The sequence below is a fragment of the Chiroxiphia lanceolata genome, chromosome Z, assembly GCF_009829145.1.
Source record: "Chiroxiphia lanceolata isolate bChiLan1 chromosome Z, bChiLan1.pri, whole genome shotgun sequence".
NCBI lineage: Eukaryota > Metazoa > Chordata > Aves > Passeriformes > Pipridae > Chiroxiphia > Chiroxiphia lanceolata.
Genome location: NC_045671.1, coordinates 36,205,346 through 36,229,169, shown reverse-complemented (window position 1 = coordinate 36,229,169; position 23,824 = coordinate 36,205,346). Strand labels below are relative to the sequence as shown.

At 37.9% G+C, this 23,824-nt stretch overlaps 1 protein-coding gene across 7 annotated transcripts in view; it reads left to right on the top strand.

Annotated features, from left to right (window-relative positions):
* The window catches only part of TLE1 (TLE family member 1, transcriptional corepressor), a 97,748-nt gene that overhangs the window by 14,497 nt on the left and 59,427 nt on the right, over window positions 1-23,824 (top strand). For 5 of the 7 annotated variants that reach the window (XR_004354494.1, XR_004354492.1, XM_032675587.1 and 2 more), the window contains exons 5-6: window positions 7,439-7,501; window positions 8,411-8,515. The exons of 1 other annotated variant lie outside the window; for it this stretch is intronic. Coding sequence is in view for 4 of the 6 variants with exons in the window: in XM_032675587.1 (XP_032531478.1) it covers window positions 7,439-7,501; window positions 8,411-8,515 (168 nt within the window). In the remaining 2 variants the exon portion in view is untranslated. The remainder of the gene's footprint in view (window positions 1-7,438; window positions 7,502-8,410; window positions 8,516-23,824) is intronic. One more of the 7 variants, XM_032675586.1, reaches the window with a different exon arrangement.

The following is a 23,824-nucleotide window of genomic DNA, read 5'->3' as shown; positions in this document are numbered from 1 at the left end:
GTCCTCAAGGATAGTAGTGCAAAGCGTGCTGGATAATTCTGGAGACTATCCTCTAAAGAGATAATTTTGGAGACTATACCCTAGAGCATCATAACAGCACATGGGAATGTAATCCTGTGAGAAGAGGAGAACTCACGTGAGAGCTTATTATTTCTCCCAAAAACCTCTGCTCTCATCTTGGTTCTCCTGGACTTTGGGCTCCTCTCCTACTGGATAGATGCCTTCTGCGAGTCTCTTTAACTCACTGATATAGTGGTCTATTAAGCTGGCCCTTTCCCACCTTTTTATAGTAATTAGTTTTCTGGCTGACTAGTTGTTAAGTTGTTGGATAAGTCTCAAAATGTCTCCAGTGTGGTTCAGAGAAAGTGTACCTCTGGAAGCAAGGGTGGGAAAGACCTCTTCTGGATTGGAGTCAGTCTCTGACTTGCTCAGTATCTCATGGAATCTAAATAAAAGTGGGAACTGCATGTGCTGGAAAACAGCTTGAAGGTAACACAAAGCTGTGTGCTCATTTCAGAGATTTAAATAGTTCTGTGTGTATTGAAAGCTAGATTAGCATGGAAACTAAACAGTGGAACTAAAATTTGGATAAAGACACATTTGTGAGTGTTTGAGCAAGATGGGGTAAAGTTGGGTTAAAGGAGAAATGTGGTAACTGTCCTGTTTAGCAAAGTTTAAGAAGACACTTGATATAGTCAAGATACGTGAAAGGAGCACTTTGACATCCTGACAACAGCTTCTTTGTTGCCTGTTGACTTGGTTTCAACAGGATTTACAGCTGCAAATGGGATGGGCAGTTGTGTACAGTGGTTCATTAAGAGTTACACACAGCCTCTCTCTATTATTGTAGAGCATTGAAATTAGACATCTGAAATATACCCAGTCCCTTTACGGATGAATGAGGTCAAAACCTGTAGTAGTTATTTGGCAAGTGTAACTCTTGTCTTTCTTGTGCATCATATGTAGCTTATGTTTAAATGAATGTGACCTTTTTGTAATTTAAACTAATATCTAAGAAGATTCTGCAGTTTAGGAACTGAATTAAAACCCACTAATTTCACTTTGGAAACCATCTAGCATTCTTTGGCTTTATTGTTTTGAGGTTTTATTCTGTTAATATTTCTGCTACTTCTTCGTCTCGCCATTTCCACTTGCAGTATGGTGGTGGTTTTGTTGTTGTTTTTTTTTTCATTGCTAAAGATTTTTCACGTCAGTCTTCTGGGATTTTAATATCATCATGTTGTGGGTGACAGATCTCACAATTAAAATGAATAGAACAAATGTGGAGCAGAGAGAAAGCTGTATTTGTTAATGATACGTCATGCTAAACTGGCAGTTTATGCCCGAAATAAAGAGATTGTTCCTGTTGCTGAAATGAATGCTACCCATTGCTGCTTATCAGATTGAATATTAAGTATCTGTTGAGAATAAACCTTCCTATTCCTTCCTGTGGGTGAGAATATTAGTGATAACAGTTTGTAATTTAAAATATAGTTTGAAGGCCAACTTCCACAGTGTGTTGCAGGATGGTTAATATGGTGGTACAGGGGAGATGAATGTGTCTACTTGTGTGAGTAGTCTGTTACTCAGGAGGCCTGTAAATTTCATTGGCTGCTGCAGTTCTTCTAGAATCATTGGATTTGAGAGCAATAGAAAGATAAGATATCCGATTACCCAAATGATTTGCAGGGTTAGCCAACGTTGTCATGGAGACGCAAGTTGGAACAAATTAAATTTCAAGCAATAAAATAGTCTTAAAGCACGTCTGGGAACAAGAAAATTTGGCAATGGCACTTACCTGAATTGTGTCTTAAGTTGACACAACTGTTGTTTGACATTGATGTACTGTGGGGGCTTAAACTTTTAAATGGCATGTTTTTTTCTTTTTTTTGCAGCAATTGCCAAAATGGAATGTAGTGTATTAATTTTAAATAAAGGGCATTCATAATATATGCATATCTCAGTGCTCACCCTGGATTCAATAACTCATGAACAGCAAAGTTCACAGAATACTAGCTTTAATCATTTGAAGCTTTTGAGTGTTTAAATTTTGAGATTTAATTATAACTCCAACATCACTTCATCCCAGTTCTTAGTGATGAATTTTTGGAAGTGCTACAGTCTTTCTGTAGCAAGTTCTAACAAAGGATGCAGAGAGCTAACTACATGAAATGTTTCTTTTTCTCCAATTGCTCTGTGAATATGTGTACTTTTTGTTGTGTTCAAGGATACTGATCACAGAAAGAATAAAGGCTTCATCGTTTAAGCGTACTGCTTGTTTCAGTGATTTTGCCAGAAAAATGAAAATACTATATAGGTAGTAAACTTAAGCACAATATTAAAAAACACACATGCAGTTTCTTACTGCATTTCAAAAGTCTTGGGGTATTTGAATGATTTCTGGCTTGGAATAGGGATTAAAAAAAAAATGGTCAAACATGTCCGATAAAGAGGGCTTTATCCACATGTCTATTAGATGAAAATTGGTCTGAGGTCAAGCCATTTGCAGCATTCTCATAGGCTTCGATTTTTCTTTCCATCCCACCACAGATAATCTCAAATGATTCAGTAATGACCAAAAGTGCGGCATTGACCTTTACTTCTCCAGTGGATTACTGTTACATGCTGTAAATGGCAGGAAGTCCATTTTGTCTTTCCAGAAGGAGTTCAGTGTTGTACTTGGCTTTCTATGTGTTGAAAGTGTAAGCAGAAGCAGAGTGCTTAGGAATTACCTTCTAAATCTTTTGTGAGTATGATTTGACAGTATATTAATTTCTGTGTATTAGAGACTGATTCTCCTGATTTTTTTTGCATGAAAAGAATGAATTAGGTTGTGCTTTTTTGGTATCATCAGAACTTTGGGTTTTCTTGCTTTACGCTAATAGTGTTGCTCCTAAGCTATATTTTTCTTCATTTAATTACAAATTTGATTCTAAAAATTGGTCAAAATAATAAAGTAAGTACAAATGTAATAAATGAGAATGCAGAAACCCATCCTTAAGAACTGGTGATAGAGTGCTTTCAAATCTGATCTAACTTTGTGTTAATGGAACTTCAGTGCAAGAAAGAAAAACAAACTTTTGACATACAATGGACATTTTTAGCTGAGCATTGCTTTGTAAAATAAGGTCTGGACACCTTTGAGGAGTCTCAGCACTAATAATAGAGCAGCTGTTGCAGCACAACTGATTGCTGAAACTAATATGTTGTATGACTTAATTTTTGCCTTAGATCCCCGTGGATGCTATAGGTAAAATTACTACTGGGACGTGTATTTGGAGCAAAACCAAAATTGTTGCTGTCGAAACCTCTGAACTTGAAAGGTGATTAACTAATTTTCCTCAGAGAAAGTCTGCATTCTTCACTCAGAAGTGAGAATGCTGGTTCCCATAAGCTAGGGCTTCTAGCGTTAATACTTACATACACATGGGTATTTATTATGGTGTGAAATAGTTTGGATACCTGTATTATACTTCCTTCTTTTCATTCCAGTGCAAAAATCTGTGCGTTCCAAGGACTCATGTTGATTTAAGTATATCTTATGTGGTGCTTTGGAAAGTACAGGCTATCAAAATGCACAATTATCTGGAATAGACTATTGTAAAGGAAAACACTTCTATACTTTTTCTAACGATGCAGAAGGAAAAAAATTTGCAGTTATATATAAAAGCTTTCTTAACTGCTTAGTAAAATGCCTTATTTAAATAAGTACATTTAGTAACTAGTCTGGCTGCTTGGTTCCTTGTCATTACGTTAAGAATTCACTTTAGCAAGAGACAAACTTAAGTACAAACACTTGAGTTTGGCAATGGTTAGGTTAAAACATTTAAGTCTTAACTAAATGGAACAGAGGCAAAAAAAATTACATGAGTGAAGAGAAAAAAAAATCCATCAGCTCAACTTAATTTTACAAAATGCAGCTGAATTCCTTCATGTTAATTTTTAATGTTACTTCAGAAAGGAGGGTAGCGCTTCAGTCAGGGGTCTGACAAGTTTGTCATTTGCAAATAAATCAAAAGATAGTCATTACAACAGCAAGAACCAGTGAATGATATAGTTTTGTTATTCTTTGATGGGCCCCACACTCAAGTTCTCTATTAAAAATGAATGTATTCAAGAGGTTCTGCATTAAGAACACAAACAATTAAGGGCACTTCAGATGCTTTACTAAGAGCTGCCATAGGGCTCTGAGGACTTTCATGAGAGATGCAGGCTTCTGTAGTTTGCTTTACCGAGGAGCCAAAGAACATGGGTGATTAGTCATGTTTGTCTATGTTTGTGCAGCTTTCTGCAAAATTTCCTTTGTTTATTCATTCTTCTGACTTCTCTGTATGTCTGGAGATCAGTAGTTAGATAATAGTTTTATTATATTGGGAGGCCTCTAGGAATAGGCGATAAGTACCTTTATTTTAAGACTCAGATTCATGAGCCCCAAATCTGGGGACTTACTCTAATGACAGGAGTTACTGATGTCTAGTCTTGATTAACGAAACTCCTTGACTCTTTCAGAAAGGGGTTTTGCTTTCAAGAATGAATGTAGACACACACACACATGCTTACGCCTGTGTACTCAAAGGTATTTAATCTTAAAAGGTGAATGCTTTTTGAACAGTTAGATTTATATATTCAAAGTAACAAATATTCCTTTTTCTTAATTTTGAAAACAATCTCTTGCAACTCTTGATTGGCAAGATAAGGTGAATTGTGCATTAAAACCTCACTTTCACAACTTACTAGACAACAAAAATTTTTTAAGATGTTAGTGAATAAGAATAGTTCTTACTAAACATTTGACGGCAGGAAACAGATGTATGAAATTCCATAATGGATAAATAATTTTAAGTACCTTATTTACATGTGTGAAATAATTCTAGTAGGCAGACTGCCTTCTAATGTAAGCAGACTTTTGTTATGATGTTTAGAATAGCCTCTTCAGTGTAGATATCTCTTAGCTGGCACCCGTAACAGTGTCAAGAAATCTCAAAATAAACTTATTTTATGGCATGTTCATACAAATTTATGTAGCACTGTGGGTGAATTAAGGTTACTGTTTGTATATGATCATCAATGATGTCCAGCTTTGGTAAAGACAAACTAAGAAGGATACTTTTTTTTCCTGTTCTGATATGAAGTCAGGCATGATAGTACTGAGACAATAATTTTAAAGTAAGAGTGACATGGAAAGGGTTGATTATGCCCTCTGTTTTAGAAAATAAATAAATAAAATCAAATTGAGCTGTGTTGGGACTGGTAATTATCACGTGATACTGCATTCTTTTGCCTACTCTGTGACGTGTGTGCTATGTTATTGCAGTGTTATTATAGTGAAGCTCAGATGTTTGGGGAGAAAAACCCAATAATGTGGACAACTTCCATGTTTTTATAGGGTTAGAGTTTTTTCCTCTGGCCTCCAATCGGGAGGTCTGGAGACACACTATCTTTAATGCTGCTGATGCTTTGAGAACGCACACAGGATCACTCTTGAGGAGAAAAGACAACGCAGAAAGAATCGTGTCTTGCAGAATATACCACCTGAGGAGTCTTTCTGCTGTGCCTTTTGCAACTGGACGTGCCTATCTAAAAAGGCTGGTGGCCTTTTTAGCCACCAACGTGCTTGTAACAAACTGGCTAGAGCCCTTCCTAAATCTTTGTTTTCAAAGCCTAGCCATGATGATGATGATGATGATTTTTTCTTACAGCGACAATAAGGATACTTATCTCAGAATAGGAAGAGTTTTGTGTATGCCATACAGGCCAAAGAACTTTTCAGTAGACACCACTCACTAGTTTCTTACTTTATTCTTTTTCTTTCCTGTCTGTCATCTGCTATGATTATCCTGGCTTCTGTCCTGAAAAACAAAGGTAATCCGGTTGGTCTAGGGCAATTAACCCCTTGGATCCTAAACATCTTAGCTAAACATCAGCCAAACAGATTGCTATGTAACAGAATTGTTTTCCATAGCTGATTTACCCTACTTTCTGGACAGATATAGTAGGTATGTGGAAAAATACCCTTTAGTATGTGTGCTTTTTTTTTCTTGTTAATAGAGAAGCACCAACAGATTTAGTAATAGTTAAATCTGATAACTGATAATAGTTAAGCTGTTAACTTCCTAGTATTGACTTTGCTAGTAGGTATGTAGTACTAGTACTAAAGGTTAAATATGGAATTATGGATATTTTATGGTCATGAAGCAGAATAGAAACAGACCACTGTGGTACTCTGTGAAATTATACATGTTTAAGTTGATAATATATGTGTGTTCCCCTTGTTGCAGGGAGGAGAAGATTTACTCTAAAGTAACTGTTGCTTCACTGTCCTTAGTTAAGAAAAACCTGTTTATTCTAGGAAGAAACTATCCGAGAACTGCAAAACTTCAGTATTTGTGTCAAATACCAGTCTTTGGTCAGGTGGAGTGATTCCTGTCAGAAAGTAGTGGTGTTTTACAAGTCTCACGAGTCTGGATGCTAGATGCTATCTTGTATTTTCCCAGTGTCTGTCAGAGGTTGGGAAAGAGGTGTTAAAGCTTGCTGACTTAGATCCTAAATCACCTGTATACTGAGACATAAAAGGAGAGGGTGGCTTTTGTATCCTAATTATTATGTGACTGATCTATAAGGATCAACACATCAGTGTCTTCTAAAAAAACTCAGGATGGTGGGAAAGTTCAGGAAAAGGCTTGGCAGAAGATTTAGCAACATTTTAGTCTGACTTCTTTAAATGAGTTTATCTTTGCTCAGGTTTAATACTTGTCATTTCATGGAAGGCCTAATGATTCGCAGCAGTGACCTCTTGTCTAACCCCTGGCAAACCAAGAAATATCTTTATGGATTATGCTATTATTGACTATCACACTTTCTGATCTAATTTTTTTCTTGTCTGCAATATTTTAATTCTCTTTCAGTATGGATTTTTGAGGTCTGTACTTTCTGTCTCCGTTCTTCCTTAGTTCTGTTTTGGTATTTCTTTCATATGCCTGATGGTGTGTTTCTGTCAGTAAAAATAATTTTACCTTCTAATAGGCGGATAAAATTGATCATGAAAGAAGTATTTTTCTTCCATGCCTGTCACCTTCATGTTATACTGTTTGATAATTTGAGTAATAATAAATTTACCTTTTAAAAGGCTTTTACTGGGACTTAATGGATTTCAAAAATGCTCTACTTGTTAATGAACGTTATACAAGGACCAGATTTGTGCCCAAACGTGTATACAGATTAGGTGCTTTAGACATGGCAGATGTCCTAGAGTAGCTAACTAAATCTCTTTTCTCATCTAGTCTTATATATTAAGTATTTACATTTGCAGTAGTATGAAAAATGGGTATTTTTTTGTTACTTTTTTCGCTGTCTGAACTTAATATAGTCCTGCATACCAGGTAATGTATGTCAAAACCCCTAAAACACAGTTTTTAATCAAAATACTTTTCCTCTGTAGACAGAAATCGCCAAGAGATTGAATACAATTTGTGCACAAGTCATCCCATTTTTGTCTCAGGAAGTAAGTAAAACTGTTCAGCTGTTAAAGTGCAATTATGTTGTTTTTCTGTTTGCAAATTAGCTAGTTTTAAGATGTTAATTTCATCACAATACACAAGTGTAAGGAACATCTGTTAGAGCTGAAGTGTGCAAACCCCCTGCTAATTTGGTCTAACAAATCTGTGTTCAAACTGATGAGAATGGCTCAGCCTCATTCATTGCCTGAGGGAGAGTGGGAGTCTGTAAAATAGTACCAATACAAGAAAATGCTTTCATTTCTAATCATGGTGATTGCTTATTAGATATTCAGTTGTCAAACGTTTGCCTACTGAAATAAACATGCTTATCTTCTCTGTACAATTTGTATCAAACTGTAGTGTTAGGGTAAGTATTTAGCTAAGATGCAAAACACTGTTTAAGGTTATAAACCTACATATGATCTGAATGACTGTGATTTTAGTGTATTGTGGGCAGCTGCTGTTACGTTTTTAAGCTTGTTATTTTCAAACTCTGCAGTTGATAGAGAGTGTTTGTTATTTTTGAGTTCAGCAAAGCGCTTTTCCATGTTTGAAATTTCGGTAAATTCTGTTGTGTGAGCACAGAGTATATAAATGTTAAAATTGACACTAGTGTGAAGTTGACATTATTGTCCTGTCAGCTCAGTTAAAATGATTATTCAATTGCCAGGAAATTAATAATGAAATGACATGGGGTAAGAGATAAACTATCTGCCTTCAGGGCTCTTGTTTCCTTGAGAACAGGTGATAAATAGGGCCCTATTACCTTTTTTACCTGCATAAGATGTCTTGCAATAGGTAGTCTGGGCTTTTGCATTCAAACCGGTTATTCAAGTGTTTGTGATCCTGGTTTGATTTGGTGTGGTCAATACTTTAACAAAAATTCCTCCCCATGCCCTTTCTTCTTTTAATAGCATCAGCAACAAGTGGCCCAAGCTGTAGAACGTGCCAAACAAGTGACCATGGCTGAACTGAATGCCATCATCGGGGTACGTGGCCTTCCAGGTCTACCTCCTACAGTGTGTATAACTTGCTTTCATATCTTACAGCTTTGCTATTTTTAAAATAAACTTAATGTCTTGATATCTAACACTGTTTTGATGTCCAGTGTTGCTGAGGTGTTTATGCTTCACACAGATTTCAGCAGGAGTAAAAAAAAAATAGTTTACTTTGTCAGAACATCGTTTTGTTCAGCAATGCTGCATATAACAAAACTTTTCCTTCAAGAAATATAATTATTAGGAGAGTTGCTTGTTTATTTATAGGTTTTGAATGTCAGTTGATCTAGTTACTTTTATCTCTTGTTTTTTGTGACACTTGAGTTCTTGGAGCCTGTACAACTATTCATTCTTCTTTTTTCCCCTTTCTGGTGAATCTTTCATGAATTTTAAATTAGCAAGCTACTGAATAGAAACTTCACTTACTTTTGAAGTAGTATTAATTGCCTGACACAGTGTTCTAATAGCCTTTCACCGAGAACGTGCTTATAAATATGCTGAAAAAGTTAATACTACTTGCTTGTGACTGGTTGTCAATCACAAGTCACTGGCTTTGTATTAATGAACTTTTTGAACCATACATTCCTTCCACTGTATGAGTTCATTTCCCCTGCCATTAAGTGTAGAATATTTCTCATGTTTTGTGCCCTTCCAGACTAAGTGAAAGAAGTAGCTGAAACAAGAACCTGTCCTTTCTGATTTTATTCATAAAATTCATCTGTCTTGAGTGGATTCAAATTACTCATTTATCAATTTATGTTAATTGCTTGTGAAAAGATGCCCTGCTGGTCTTTATAGTTCCCTCAGACACTTTGTAATGATAATTAGACATGCTGCTGTATGGATTAACAGTGCCATAGTCCAATGACGTTTACAGACAATGGAACCGGTTAATCCATCTGTGCTTAAAATTACATCCCAACTGGAGATGGAAAAAAAAAATAGGAGTGAGGGAGGATTAAAAGAATGAGCCTCAGCTTGAAAACGCTCCTTTCATCAGTTTCTCAATTGCGGATCTGCAGTCGGTTTGCCTGTGGTAAGCTATTGGCAGTCAATTAGGTGAAATAAACTGGGAGGGTGACCTTCATTTCCTTTTAATAGCTTTTCCTCCCTGAAATGGGGAGCTTCAGTGGATTTTCAGCTTAAATTTTGTTCAAGCTGCTTTATTACACTTGACAGATTAGCTTTGCATAAACATATCCCCCCTTTCAAATCTGTGCTGTTTTTCCTTCGTATCAAATTTTGACTGTTACTTAGTTGATTTGCTAATCACATCTTAGAAACCCAACACAATTACATCTGTATTTGTCAGACTTTCCCCTATGCTTTGCTTGTGTAATGAATTACTTTATGAATACCTGATTTGATGTTTGAAATACAAGCACATGTACACTTGTAGTATTTGATTAACAGAGGTTGAACTGTACTTTCTTGTATTTTTTAAAACAAATTACTTATTTAGGATGAAAATGGAATGGAAACCCTTCTTAATGAGCTAATTCTAAAGAAGAGTTAATACAGTAAAAGGAAATATGTATTAAAATGTATTTAAAAACATTCTTGCTCCACTTAGGATAGTACTACTTAGACAAACCAAATTTTGCTCTCTCAGGCATGTAATTTACTTCTTTTTATGTCTGCACAATGTAGTCTTTTAAAAGCCATAGAATCTACAAGTATCACATACAATTAATTTTTTTTTTTTTTTGAGAATGGAGGGACATTCTTTGGAAGCAGGAATAGAAGCCTCCACCTTTTTTGGTTTTTAATTGTCTAATATTTCACCTGAAGAGATACTTTCCTGTGTCTTATGAAAGACTTCCGAATGATGCGATACAAATCCAAAACTGTGAATGAGGAAATTAACACATTGGGCACAAAGTTTGTTTCACCATGTAGATGGCGCGTATACATAATGCTGAAATTAGATGTACATCCCAGTGATCTTTTGCAGTGTTATTAATCAATAGTTATCTTGTGCTGCGCAATAAGTTTCATACTCTGACATGTGCTTGGTTTTCTTTTAAAGGGACAATGTGTGTCCTGGAAAATCTGAATAGCATAAAATCAGGTTGACAATTCAGTGGACCTTTTCTCCCCCTCACTGAGTACTAAGGGTGTCAAGCCCTTTCCCCAGAGGGGAGGACACATCAGAAGCATGTCTGTTCCTATAAGCAGCAGCTGCCGTGAGGCTGAGCACGGCACAGTTTGATAGCAGCTGTCAGTATTGTTCAGGGACCCAAATTAGTGTGAAGAACTGTGGAAGGGCCATGCTGCCAAGGCCTTTCAAGATGAGAAAAGATACAGTAATTTAACAGTTTAGATACCTATCATGAGCATGAAAGATCATGAAACTTCTTTTTAGAATGCAAATAGGCTGGACCAATCTGTAACAGTAGAGGATGCAATCAAGTAGCCTCGGGTGTCATACTACTGAGGATACTTATGTATGATAAATTTTGAGGATAAAAGGAAAGTTTTTAATTTTCATAGCTTATGTTCACTTATATAGTTTCTCTTGACTAAATAAAATTCTGCATTTTTGTCAGGATTTGGCTTTTTCCCCCCCTCTTTCCTTTCTGTCCGTATAGGCCAGTATTTCCTGAAACTAGATAAATCAAGAATTTTGCAATTGGCTTACTTGAGTTAGAGCAATTTTGTTTCTGCTGTGCTGTGTGTGAATTTTGGAAGGGAACAAAGACTTTAATTACTGGGAATAATGTTTTGAAATACAAAATGGTTTTGAATGATATTTATTTTATACTTTTTTTTTTCCAGTTAAAAAGATGGAGGTCTATTAGAGGACAGATTGTGAGGGTAGACACTTACAGTCTCACAGGACTGAGATTTTTCAGAGAATTTACCTGTGAAGTCCAAAGCCAGACTTTGGAATTGGTGTATATTAAGCACGTACAAAACAGAATGAATAAATTGACACCTTTAAAAAAAAGTGACATAGTTGAACTCAGTGAGCTTGCAAGCAGTGCTAATCCTATGTGTTGATTAAAAATTTTTACTTCAGGAAAAAAACATGGATGATATTGGATTATTAAGAGTCATACCACTGGCCGTATACTTATCCTGCATGGATAAGTATAAGGCTTTAGCTTTCAGCCATAGGGTAGCAGTGTGGCTAAACAACCTCCTTTTCAGTCTTTTAAAATGGCATTTATATTAGAATAAAGTAGCAATTTCACTAGATAAATAATAAAGCAGAAACCTTTGACTAAAAAGATAAGTGCACCCACTAAATCCTTGGCATTGCTGCAGCTGGGCAGTGTCCTCTTCTGGGGTTAAGGAAAAATCCAGATCGTGGCATGAAATAATTAGGTAGATTATTATGGTTTAACTTATGTTTTTTTGGTTCCTTTGTGGATTTTTTTTTTCTTGTTTGTTTCTTTAGTTTTGGGTTTTTTTGAGGGGTGACTTGTTTTCTTGAGATAGACCCTGTCTAGAAGATCACAAGTACTCCAAGTTCATGTTAGCAACTATAAGGGAAAGTTAAATTGGTATGTCTAGGTGTGAATGCAAAATTTATTACATTTACTTTCTACTCAGTAAACTAGTTTAATTAGTAGAATATACTGTATAACAGTAGAATATACTAACATCTGAATGAGAAATGCAAGCAGCAGACTGGAAACTTTCTTTAGCATTGCATTTTTGATGCATGATTTCAGCATACCACTTAGAAGCCAGGTATGCCTTATTTTACCTTTTGAGATGGGTTGCTAATGATTCAGTGAAATATGTATCTTTTGGATTGATAGTGTTCCTGAGATAGATTGAGTTGTTGGCCTCTGAGAGGCCTCTCCACTGTTGCATGAGATGGTTGGCTAAAGGATTAGTGAGATGTGGGACTTTTTTTTCTCTCTTGGCTGTGGTTGCCAGCTATCTGTGGGATTGTAGTGTGTGAAGCTTAAGAGGATGAGGTTAACCTCTTGAGGGCTTATTCTTATGAGTGTGTAGTTAATCCTTAGAAAGCCTATAAATAACTAGGCTGTATGTTTCATTATAAAACAGAAATACAGACTAGAGCAGAAATGAATGCAGAACTTAGTGCAAGGGAAGAGCTAAGCAGCTGTAGCATTACTTTAGATCCTTCTCAGCCTTGATCTGCATTATGTGCTGAGGGAGGGGAAATTGCCTAGTTCTTTTAAATTAAATAAAATGAGATCTAGTGAGCACAAGACACTTTTCTTGCTTTTAACGTAAACTAATAGCAAGTCTAAATTACTAAACTCTGGGAATAGGAGCTCTATTGCATGGTAACATCCTGGGTTATCCTTCATATTTTAAAACACATAGAAATCTTAATTGTATCCTAGGATTCTGTCATGGTTGCTGCTTTTAGAATACAAAGGCTCCAGACCAAAGCAACTGAGGAATGTATTTGTCAGCATGACAGTTAGTATTCTCAAAATATCAATCCCCGAAAAATGGTCAGATTTTTATTGTTAGTGCCACTAAGTTTTGAGGAAAAATAAGAAAGCATTATTGATGTGTATTGGTAGCTTGACCTACTCAAAAGAGAAAATCTGAGAGGTGGTGTGTAAAATGTGAATGAACAAATAGTGTTAACCAGACTTGTTTTCCATTTGACACATGCTCCTTCCACACCACCAGCCCCTACCCCCTGTGCACTAGAGACTGATGGGGAAACAGAGAACCTTGGAGCAGCAATATAGAAGAGGGTAGTGTCTAAATGAGACAATATTCTGCAGAAGAAGGTATTCTCAGTCATTCTGGAGAGGGCAAAATCGCATCCAAAAGTTAAACAGAATTGAATTACATGCCAGACCTCCCTTGTCTTGCAAGCTTTCCTGTCGGGTGGATAGAAAAGGCTGCATCTTGGATCTTGTCCAAAAAGAAAACCAAAAGATCTTTAGGTGGCTCTCTCATTTAAATCTAGTATCTAAGCTTCAAGTCAAAGGTGAATCCAACTATATAGTTACAAATTTGTGAAGCTTAACAGCTTTCAGGAAAGGAGTGAGAGGACAATGGCTGGACAGAAATACCGTTAGAGCTTAAATCTGAAGATATGCAGCTACAACTGTGAATGCAGAAAGCAGGTAGATTCTGAAGAGAGAGCAGGTGATGTACCAACTGTGAGCTGGTACCACTTCCTAAATTACTTTCTACTGAGCAGGTATTGGGAATGTGGCACTGAATGATGTAGAGCTCTGAGCAGGTCTGTTTTGCAGCAGGATAGAGGTGCAGAGGGACTGGTAAAATTAGAAAATTGTGTTTGTAGTAATAGTGAACAAAAAAGAAGGCATGTCAATGGAACATGTGGTTTCAGGAAGAGTTAGGTAGATAGAAGCTGGGGAGATTGATTCATTTTGTGAACTTGACAAATGATTCTGTTAGACTGGTTTGGAAAGAATAGTTTTGGTGGAATGGTAGGGTCTAAAGTTGGGTCAAAATGCTGGAATAGTACAGTTCAAGGCAAGAATTTGCAGCAGATATGTTCAGTGAGCTTTAATACAGACAATATAGAAGGGCTACTTGAAAGACAAAATGCATGTTAGGGATGGGTTTGCTTTTGAATGTGGTTGGAGCAGAGTGTATGTGTATATTTGTATATGTAATTGACCAGAGGGTAATTATTTAATCCTAGAGGAAAGGATTACTTCCTCTAGAGAGTGATTCAATCCACCTCTCTTGATTAAAGTATATGCAGGCAGAATAGCTTTCCATGTTTGAAGATACGGATAAAGTAGATAATATTCACAAAACCTAAGTTATTAAATAAGTGAAAGGAGACACACTGAAAAGATGAACATAATTTCTTCTCTCATACAAATGTCTGCTTTGTGTTCATATTTCAAGTAAGATAAGGGGGGAAATTGTAGCAGGTGAAGAGTCAGTAGGCTAAGATAAAAGTATGATGTGACCTGCCATTCTCATCTTGAAAGTAGTGTGAAATACAGTAGGTTTGGAAGAGGAGGGAACTGGACAGGAAGAGTGAATTGGTTGGCCGACACAGAAGAGAAATTCAGCTTGGATGGCATATGAGGAGAAATCAAATGCAAAGAAGTTAGTTGAATAAGGATGAAGTGTGGTTATGTTCATGGAGTTGTCTCATCCCAATGTGAGTAGGAGCCGAGAAAGGTGTTGGGAGTTTATATACTGAATGATGTAGGGCTCTAAGTTGGCCTACTTAGCAGTAGGAGAGAGGTGCAAAGGATGAACCATACAGATTTTGAGAAGCAAACGCTGATAGACTGAAGTGAACTAATTGTCACTGTGCAGATAAGAGTGATGTGGACTTCACAGGCAAAATAACTTCTAACTGGATGACAGTGACAAAGATGGAGTCAGTGGGAGTAGGAAGGTGCAGAGGGACTGGAGTAACATACAGGGGAACATAAGTATTAAAAGTAGTAAACATTGGAAATGAGCAAGAAAACAGCAACTTACGAACAGAAAATGGCTATGTTTTTCACAGGGGAAGAGCAAGACAAAACATAGGGACTGTGTGGGAGGATTAGACAAGAAGCTTACTTTCCTTATTCTTGCACAGAGTGAGGCTACCGTAGGCATTTAGGATAACTTTAGAAAACATTAAAGACAGGGCAAAGAGACAGTTTTTACAGAATTAGTGGTAATTCTTCAATATGCTTAAAAGTTTGTATCAGTTTTAGAATTCTGTTATCTAGTAACTGAGTTATTTTTTAATTTTTCAGAGTACTTGCTGAACTACCAAGGTTGCTGTTTTATATAATACTTAATTGCCTGAGAATATTCAGTGGTGTTTATAAGGGTACTGGCTAACTAGCTCTTCAAATCAAATACTGACAAACGGTAGTATTGAGGAAATAAAAGCAAGAATTAGCAAAAGTGGATTGCTCAAATGCATGTTCAGAAGTGATCATCATTTGGCATGTTGAAGTTATGGAATTTAGAGGAAACTTAAAAGGATCTAGCCTGTGGCTTGGGACAGTAAATAAAAATCGGTGTAATGCTTGTCTTATAACTGTCATATTTTTCAGTTTTTGACTCTGAAATGTTTTTGTAGTTAGTAGTGGCTTGGAACACAGGGTGATGAGTTCAATTTCAATGTATTTAACTTCCGGATTTTAATTTACCAAAAAGCCTTGCTACTCAAGGCATTACTGTTTTCAAGTTCAGCAAGAGTAAAATTTCTGGAGACTAAAAGAGCCTGGAAGGAAAATAGATACTTCTAAAATAATCATATGTCAGTAATAAAACCCCCTAGAGTAATATCTGTAAGCCATTTCCAAATTGTTGCATGCTTGAACTACTTGTTTCTGGCTGCTGTGCTGCCGGAGCATGCTTTTGAAATGTTGTTGGATGATGGCAGTATGCTAACAGTAGCTAAAAAGGCAAATACATAGATTTGAGGTTAGAAGGTAAGCAGTAGGAGGAATTTATAGTTGCCGCAGAAAAGAAATATGCTGGCAGTTTCTGCAGACCTGAAGCAATGTGTGCTGACAGCTTCCTTCCAGAGACTTGAGGCTTGCATCTGAGTCTTCAGAGAAAGCAATATGTACTGCTTTAAAATTAAAGATTTGTTCTTGAACTGACTTACACTGACAGTGATCAGAGGAATGTGAGTGGTTTCAGATAACCAGCCTTTGTCTTGTCGGGAGCAAGAGGACTTAGGTCATCTTCTGTGACTTGTAGACAGTGGTTTTGAATTTGTTACTTTCGTTTAGAGTCTGGGAAGGCCTTTGATGAAGCCATGTTTTCCTGAACAAGGATAATTTTTTTCTCCAGTGACTCACTACCCCTTCTGCCCTGTGGCATCTGTCCTGTACAAAGGCTTCTCTGGCTCCTCCATTGTTGCGGTCTTTTTCCTCTGGTTGCCTTCAGCTTTGCTGTTCATCCCATATTTCTTCAGAATTTAGCATAAGGAAAGAAAACCCTCCAACATAATTTAATCTAAGGAAAGCAAGAAAAAAGCTGAATTACATGATTAATACAAGAACCCTTAAAAACTTGGTCTTCTGACTCATTTCTGTTTTTTTTCTTTTGCTATAAAATATTTGAGACAGAAACTGTTTCCCTGAAATACGTATTTTTAGAAGAATAACCATATGTACAAACACACAAAAGATCTTTTATGTTTTTACATAAAAGTATAAACAGTCAGTATATATGTAACATATGCTATGTATTATACATACTATTCTGTATATTCATATGTAATATAAAATATTGTATATATATCATATATAGTATGTGGGGGGGGGTGTAGATATATAAGCTTATGCTAGCATGAGGGCTTCTTTAGTTTGTGGGCTGCTTGTTGTGTTGTCAGTATAGCTGCTGATACAAGCTTTACTCATGATTCAGTGGTTCTGCATGTGGTACAACCTACAGAGTTTTAGGTTGATCTGCAGTGCCTTAAAGCACAGAGGAGGAAAAAAAGCCCTTTTCTGTTGGCAAAAGCCCTTATGTGAATGCAGCTACACCAGTGGAGTGCTAATGCACCTTGGGGAGAAGATGTCACTGAACTGGAAGAATTCCATCTGCTGGCAATGCCCTGCATCCTTGCTGCAGGGCTCTGCCTGCATGGGATGGAATGATTTGCAGAGGCTTCAGAGAGAGAAGCTAGGCTGCTTGTGCAGATCTGCTCTGGTGAAAGCACCAGTAGTGCTGGCAGCACTATATAATTAGTCCCTCTATGTCAATGGGATGTTAGAAATCCTGACATTAAAGACTTATAGCTAAAAATTTGTTAAATAGTTAATTGCTGATCACTGTAGTAGAAAAACAGCTGATGTGCTTATTCACTGGGTGCGGTGACAAATCGTTTGGGTGGGGTCAACCCACATCTGTCATTTACTGTTTACAAAAGTGATCTGAAATGTATTATCTCTTATCTTTCTAATTGTGGTGCCTGGGCTTGAAAATGCCAGAAGGAAGGGCAGTAAAACTTGACTGTTTGCAGCAAGACAGAAAGGCACAGCAAAGACAGAGTTGCTGCTCAGATTTGTGCTAAGAGAGACTCCTTTCTCTTCTGCAGCCTATATGTCTGTGATGTATAGTGGTAATGTGGGAACTAATCAATGGTTAATAAGCTACCCTTGAAAATGAGTTTTAATTTGCTCTTTGAGTCATATTGGGAAACATTGAAGACCTGTTTCTTAGTTCTGTAAGTGTAAAGTAATAAAATTTACAGTACGTGAAATTTGAAAATGGGATCTTGTAATTCAGCAAAAGTACTATGTGTGTACTGGTACTGGCCATGTAATGATAGCAGCTGAAGCTTTTCTCACGTTGGAAGAATTTTCTGGTTTTCCCTTCATTTAAAAAACCTGAAATTTCTCATGAAAACAGAAAGTATTTTAGAATACAAGCTAAAGAATATATTTACACATTCAGAATCACAGAATGGGTAAGGTTGGAAAAGACCACAGTGGGACATCTGGTCAACCTCCCTGCTCAAGCAGAGTCATTCTAGAGCACATGGCACAGGATTGCATTCAGGTGCATTTTGAGTATCTCCAGTGAGAGAGACTCCATGACCTCTCTGGACAATCTGTTCCAGTGCATAATCACCTGCACAGTAAACAAGTTCTTCCTCATGTTCAGGTGGAACTTTCTGTGCACTTTTTTCTGCCTGTTGTCCTGTTGCTTGGCACCAGTGAGAAGAGCCTGGCTGCATCCTCTTGGCACCCTCCCTTCAGGTACTTGTAGACATTGATGAGGTCTCCTCTCAGTCATGTCTTTTCAAGGCTGAATAGGCCCAACTCTCTCAGCCTTTCCTCATAAATGAGGTGTTCCTGCCCCCTAATCACCTTTGTAACTGTCCACTGGACTTATTCCAGGAGTTCCATGTCTCTCTTGTCCTGAGAAGCCCAGAACTGGACACAGCACTCCATATGTGGCCTCACAGGACTGCATAAAAGGGCAGGATCACCTCCCTTAACCTGCTGGCAAAGCTCTTTTTAATGCACCTGAGGATACCATTGTTCTTCTTGGCCACCAGGGCACACTGCTGCCTCATGGAAAGCTTGGGCTTAGTATTGAACCTTGGGGAATACCACCAGTGCCAGGCCTCCAGCTAGACCTTGTGCCACTGATTGTGGCCCTCTGAGATCTGCCGTTCAGCCGTTTCCTAATCCACCTCACTGCCTACTCATCCAGACCACGCTTTCTGTGTTTGCTTATGAGGATGTTGCAGACATTTAGTATCTATATGTCTTATAAAAGACACTTTCAAAAAATTTTCCTGTTGTAGTAATTGAAAATTGAATTTAGAGTTTTACTAGGTAGATACAATGAGGGTTAACTGCTTTGACCCTTGTTGACTGTCTTGGTTGTCTACTTTGGGTCTTATGTAGGTGACCAGTTGTTTGCTGACCTCGTATTGGGATCTGTATTCTCTTCCTGTCTTAATTGTGGAATAGCATTTCTCTTGAACTACACCAATCAATAAATATATAGCTTTTTTTCAGGTAAGTTAGTGTGGCAGCTTCATGACTCCCACTAACTTTTAGTTTCTTTCTTTAGATAAAGAACTATTAACCTTTTAGAGCAAGGGTATAGATAATTAGAATTATGCTTGTAAGTGTGCTAACTTTCCTTACTTTAGTAATATTTAAAGAATGTAACTTAATCTTGCTAAAGTAAGGAGAAAAATGCTAGAGCTGGACAGGTATAGTATTCTATGGCAAAGCTGTAATGCCCGTGTGTAAAAGAAATGTATTTTACAGGGAGAGAGGAATGCATGAGTGTAAAAGTATAGTGAGAGCACCAGAGCATGAAGGGATCTTTTTAATCTTCATCAGCATTGCTTTTCCTTCTTTTTTTTCTGAATAACAATGAGAAAAGACTTGATTCCTACGGGAGGATCCCATAGCAGAGGACTGAAAGTGAATTCTGAGAAAGGAATTTAGTGACCAAGTAGAAAAGGATTTAAGAAAGGAAAGAACATAAAAGACTAGTTGGGAACCATAAACTTCATGTTATTGTGAAATAACTTCATGGATTACTTAGGATGTGTGCTGCTGGATGTCCTATATCGGATTTTTTTTTCATAGTTTAAGTAACAGAAGGACTTAGTGTCCTAATAATCACTGTATCAGCGGAGCAGTGAAATACAACTTCTCAGCCTTATTTCAGTTACCTGAGAGTTGAAGATAATTTGTGAAAAAAGGACTTCTTGGTGAGTGTGTGTGTGTGTGTGAAGCTACCTTTATCCCAGTATAGCATCAGTTTTCTGTTTTATGAGAGACAATTTATGCAACCCTTTACTGCGTAAAACAAGTTGTTGCGCAATGGTTACTTCTTAATGTGTTATCTGAACAAGTGAAAACAGGAAATGTGAAAAACTTTGAAGAACCTTCTGTTCAGAAATCTAGCAAAATAAAGGTAACTTACATATTTTTGACTTGGATATTTGCTTTCTGACATAAATTCTCTTCCCCGAAAAGTTGTGGGTTTTTGTTTGTTTGGATGTTGTTTTTTGTTTTTTTTTGGTAGGAGTAGAAAAATCAGTGTTAAGACCCAAAGATACTACCCTTTGTATCTTCTCTAACAAAGTATGAAAAAGAAACATTTTTCCCATGAGACAATTAGGCCTTTAAATTATCATGCTAACGTCACACAAATTCTGTATGTGTGACATTTATAGCTTTGAATAGCTTTGGCCAGTATTTTCCTTTTATGGACTTAAATTTCTGTAGTACAATGACATTTCTTGTGGTTTATATAGATGGAAGAGACATGCTGAAGACACTGTTCTTTGTTTCTGAAGGGACATTCTCTTCCCACATTAGGCGCTGTGGCTTGTTCACATAAGGATAGTTTCCAAACAGCTTATACAAAACCACATTTTTGGCTCATTAGCTAGAGATGCAGTGGTGGGCACTTTAAAGTTTGTTTACTGTGGTCCAGTGTAGCTTTCTATCTATTAGAATAAAGGATTTAGAAAAAGAGGAAGTAAGGAAATCAAATCAACGAAAATAAACAGATATTTGAAAGGAATTAGGTAGAAAATGAAGAAATTATAGTAGTATCTGATTCTCATTTTTCTAGAACACGTTTAAACAGGAAGAAAGCAGTAAGGAACAAGACTTGGTACAAGGTCTAGTGGAAGGCCTGTCACTAGGGGTGACACCAGTGGAGGGCTACAAAGATGGTTCAGGAATTGGACTATTTCTCCTATGAGGAAAGGCTGACAGCCTTGGACCTGTTTAGCCTTGAAAAGACATGACTGAGAGGATCTCATCTATGTTTGTAAGTATCTGAAGAGAAGATGTCAACAGAATTGAGCCAGGCTGTTTTTGGTGGTGCCAAGCAATAGGTCTACAGGAAACAGGCAGAAACTGATGCACAGAAAGTTCTGCCTGAACATGTGGAAGAACTTCTTTGCTGTGTGGGTGAGCAAGCACTGGAACAGATTGTCTCTCACTGGAGATGTTCAAGAACTCTGGATGCAATCCTGTGCAATGTGTTCTAGGGTGGCCCTGCTTGAGCAGGGAGGTTGAATCGTGAAGTCCCACTGTGGTCGGTCCCTTCCAACCTGACCCTCTGTGTGATTCTGAAACGGCACAATCACAGAATACTTGAGGTTAGAAGGGACCACTGGAGGTCATCTGATTCCCTTGCCCCTGCTTAAACAGGACCACCTAGAACCAGTTGTGCAGGACCATGTCCATATGGCTTTTAAGTACCTTCAAGGATGGAAACTTCACAACCTCTCTGAGCAGCCTGTGCAAGTGTGTTCTGATGTTTAGGAGGAACCTCCCATGTTTCCAGTCTGTGCCCATTGCCTCTTGTCTTGTCATTTGGCCATCCAGTGATGGGCCATAAAGATAAGGGACTGGAGCATCTTGCATATGAGGACAGGCTCAGAGAGCTGAAGACTATTTAGCCATCTCTAGGCTCATTGTTGCATTTTGTCCATGCATCTTGTACTGGGAGGCCCAGAAGTGCACACCGTAATCCAGATGTGGCCTCAACAGTGATGAGTAGAGGGGAAGGATCCCCTTCCTTGACCCACTGGCAGTACTTTGTGTAATGCAACCCAGGATGTCATTCACCTGCTTGACCAGAAGGGCACATTGCTGGCTCATGAGCAAGTTGGTCTACCAGAACCTTTTCTGCAAAGCTGCTTTCTAGCTGGGTGGACAGTATTTATGTATGGGATTATGTATGTTCTGGCTGGTGCAAGGTTTTGCACTTCCCCTTGTTGAACTTCATGAGATTCCTGTGACTCCATTCTTCCGCCCTCTTTGAATGGTAACACCTATCATAGAATGGTTTGGATTGGAAGAAACCTTTAAACATGAAGTGCAATCCTCTACCATGGGCAGGGACAGGTTCCACTAGACCAAGTTGCTCAAAACGCCATCCAGCCTGGCTTTGACGGGGCATCCAGTCTCACCACCCACATAGTAAAAATTTTTGTCCTTACATCCAATCTAAGCTTACCATGTTGCAGTGTAAAACCATTGCCCCTTGTCCTGCCGCTACACGCCCTGGTAGTCTCTTTCCATTTTCTTATAAGCTCACTTTGTATATTGAAAGGTCACAGTAAGGTGTCCCTGGAGCCTTCAGGCTGAACAACCCCAACTCTCTGTGTTTTTTTCTTAGGAAAGGTGTTCCAACCCTCTGAGATTATTTTTGTGGGCCTCTAGCAGGTCAGTGTCGTTCTTGCACTGTGGATCCTAGAGCTAAGCATGGTACTCTGGATAGGCATCTCATGACAGGGGAGTGGAAGAATCACCCACTGACCACAATGTTTCTCATGCTGCCCAGGATACAGTTGGCTTTCTGGGCTGCAGGTGCACGGTACTGGTATGTGTCCAATGGTTTATCTACTAGCACCCCCCAAGTCCTTCTCAGCAGGGCTACGCTCAACCTCTTCATCCCCCAGTCTGTACTGATGCTGGGAATTGCCCCAGCTCAGATGCAGGACCTCGCACTTGGCCTTGTCGAACCTCTGACATTCACATGGGCCCACTTCTCCAGTCTGTCAAAGTTCACCTGGATGGTACTCCTTCCCTTAAGTGAATCAATTGTAGCACACAGCTTGGTGTTGTCTGCAAATTTGCAGAGGACGCACTGAGTCCCATTAGCTGTGTCACTGATGAATAGTGTTGGTCACATTATGGACTCCCTGAGGGACACCATTAGTTACTGGTTTCCACAGAGACGTGGAGCCAGCCATTGACTCTTTGGATTGAGTCTCATTGACTCTTCAGATGCAGTCATCCAGCCAGTTCTTCATTCATATGTCCATCCCTCAATACTGGATCTCTCCAATTTAGCATCAAGAATTTCATGAGGGACTATATCAAAGGCATTCCAGAAGTAATGAGTAGGCAGTATCTGTTGCTGTTTCCATGTTCATGCATACAATCACTCTATTATAGAAGAATGTGAATATATTCTTAAGCGAGATTGCTTGTTTTGCTGCAATATGTTCTTCCCTGTAGCTGAAATACTCTTTGGAAAGTATGTACAGAAATTTAAATGCAAGTATTAATTAATGGCTTAGACTGTTTAATGAGTTTCCTCTTACCATATTTGACTGTTGGTAGTGTGGGTTGTGTGTGCAGGGTTTTTGTTTTTCTAGGATGAGACAGAAAACTAGATGCAACAGAAGCATAGTGCTGAGTTATTTCCTTTTGTGGAAGGTTATGTTTGCAATGTTGGTTTTAAGAATATTTCTAAATAGTGAGGGAAAAGGTTATTCCTTGATCAACTACCTGTGTGTGCTCAGAGAGTGGCCTTCTTATATTTGTTGGCTATAGATATTTGATGCAGGCTCTCACTTACTTCTGCTATTTAAGCAGGCAAATTAAAACCCTGAAGATTTCCCTTTGGAAAGGAAGAGAATATGGCAATGAAACTGAACACAGTAATACATGTTTTGCTCTCATGTCTTTCCGCCTGCTTGAGTTTCATGAAATCACATTTCTTGAATTTTACAGAAGGTGACATGAAATAGTGTCTTTTACATTTTAGGTCTCTGAATGGCTTCTGTACTTGCAAGATATTTTTTCAGAACACATATATGGAGCTTGGGGAAATCTGTTGATTGTATTACTGGTACCAGTGCTGATAAGATTTTGGAAACTTTTTCTTCTCTCAGGTGTTTATTTAAAAGGATGCAAGAGAAGACAGCTATTGTAGTTTGGGACTATGCATAATGGTTTTTCCACTGTTCATTTGCAATCACATCTGAATTTTTGATTCAGTGCTTTTCAACAGATACTGAATAGTACATCACATATCTGTTCAAGAACAGAACAATGCTCTAACTGTTTAATCATAGGAATTCAAAACCGTCTTTTTAAGTAAAAAAGATGTTTAAGTAAAATTAGGTGTTTGTGACCTCAACAGAGC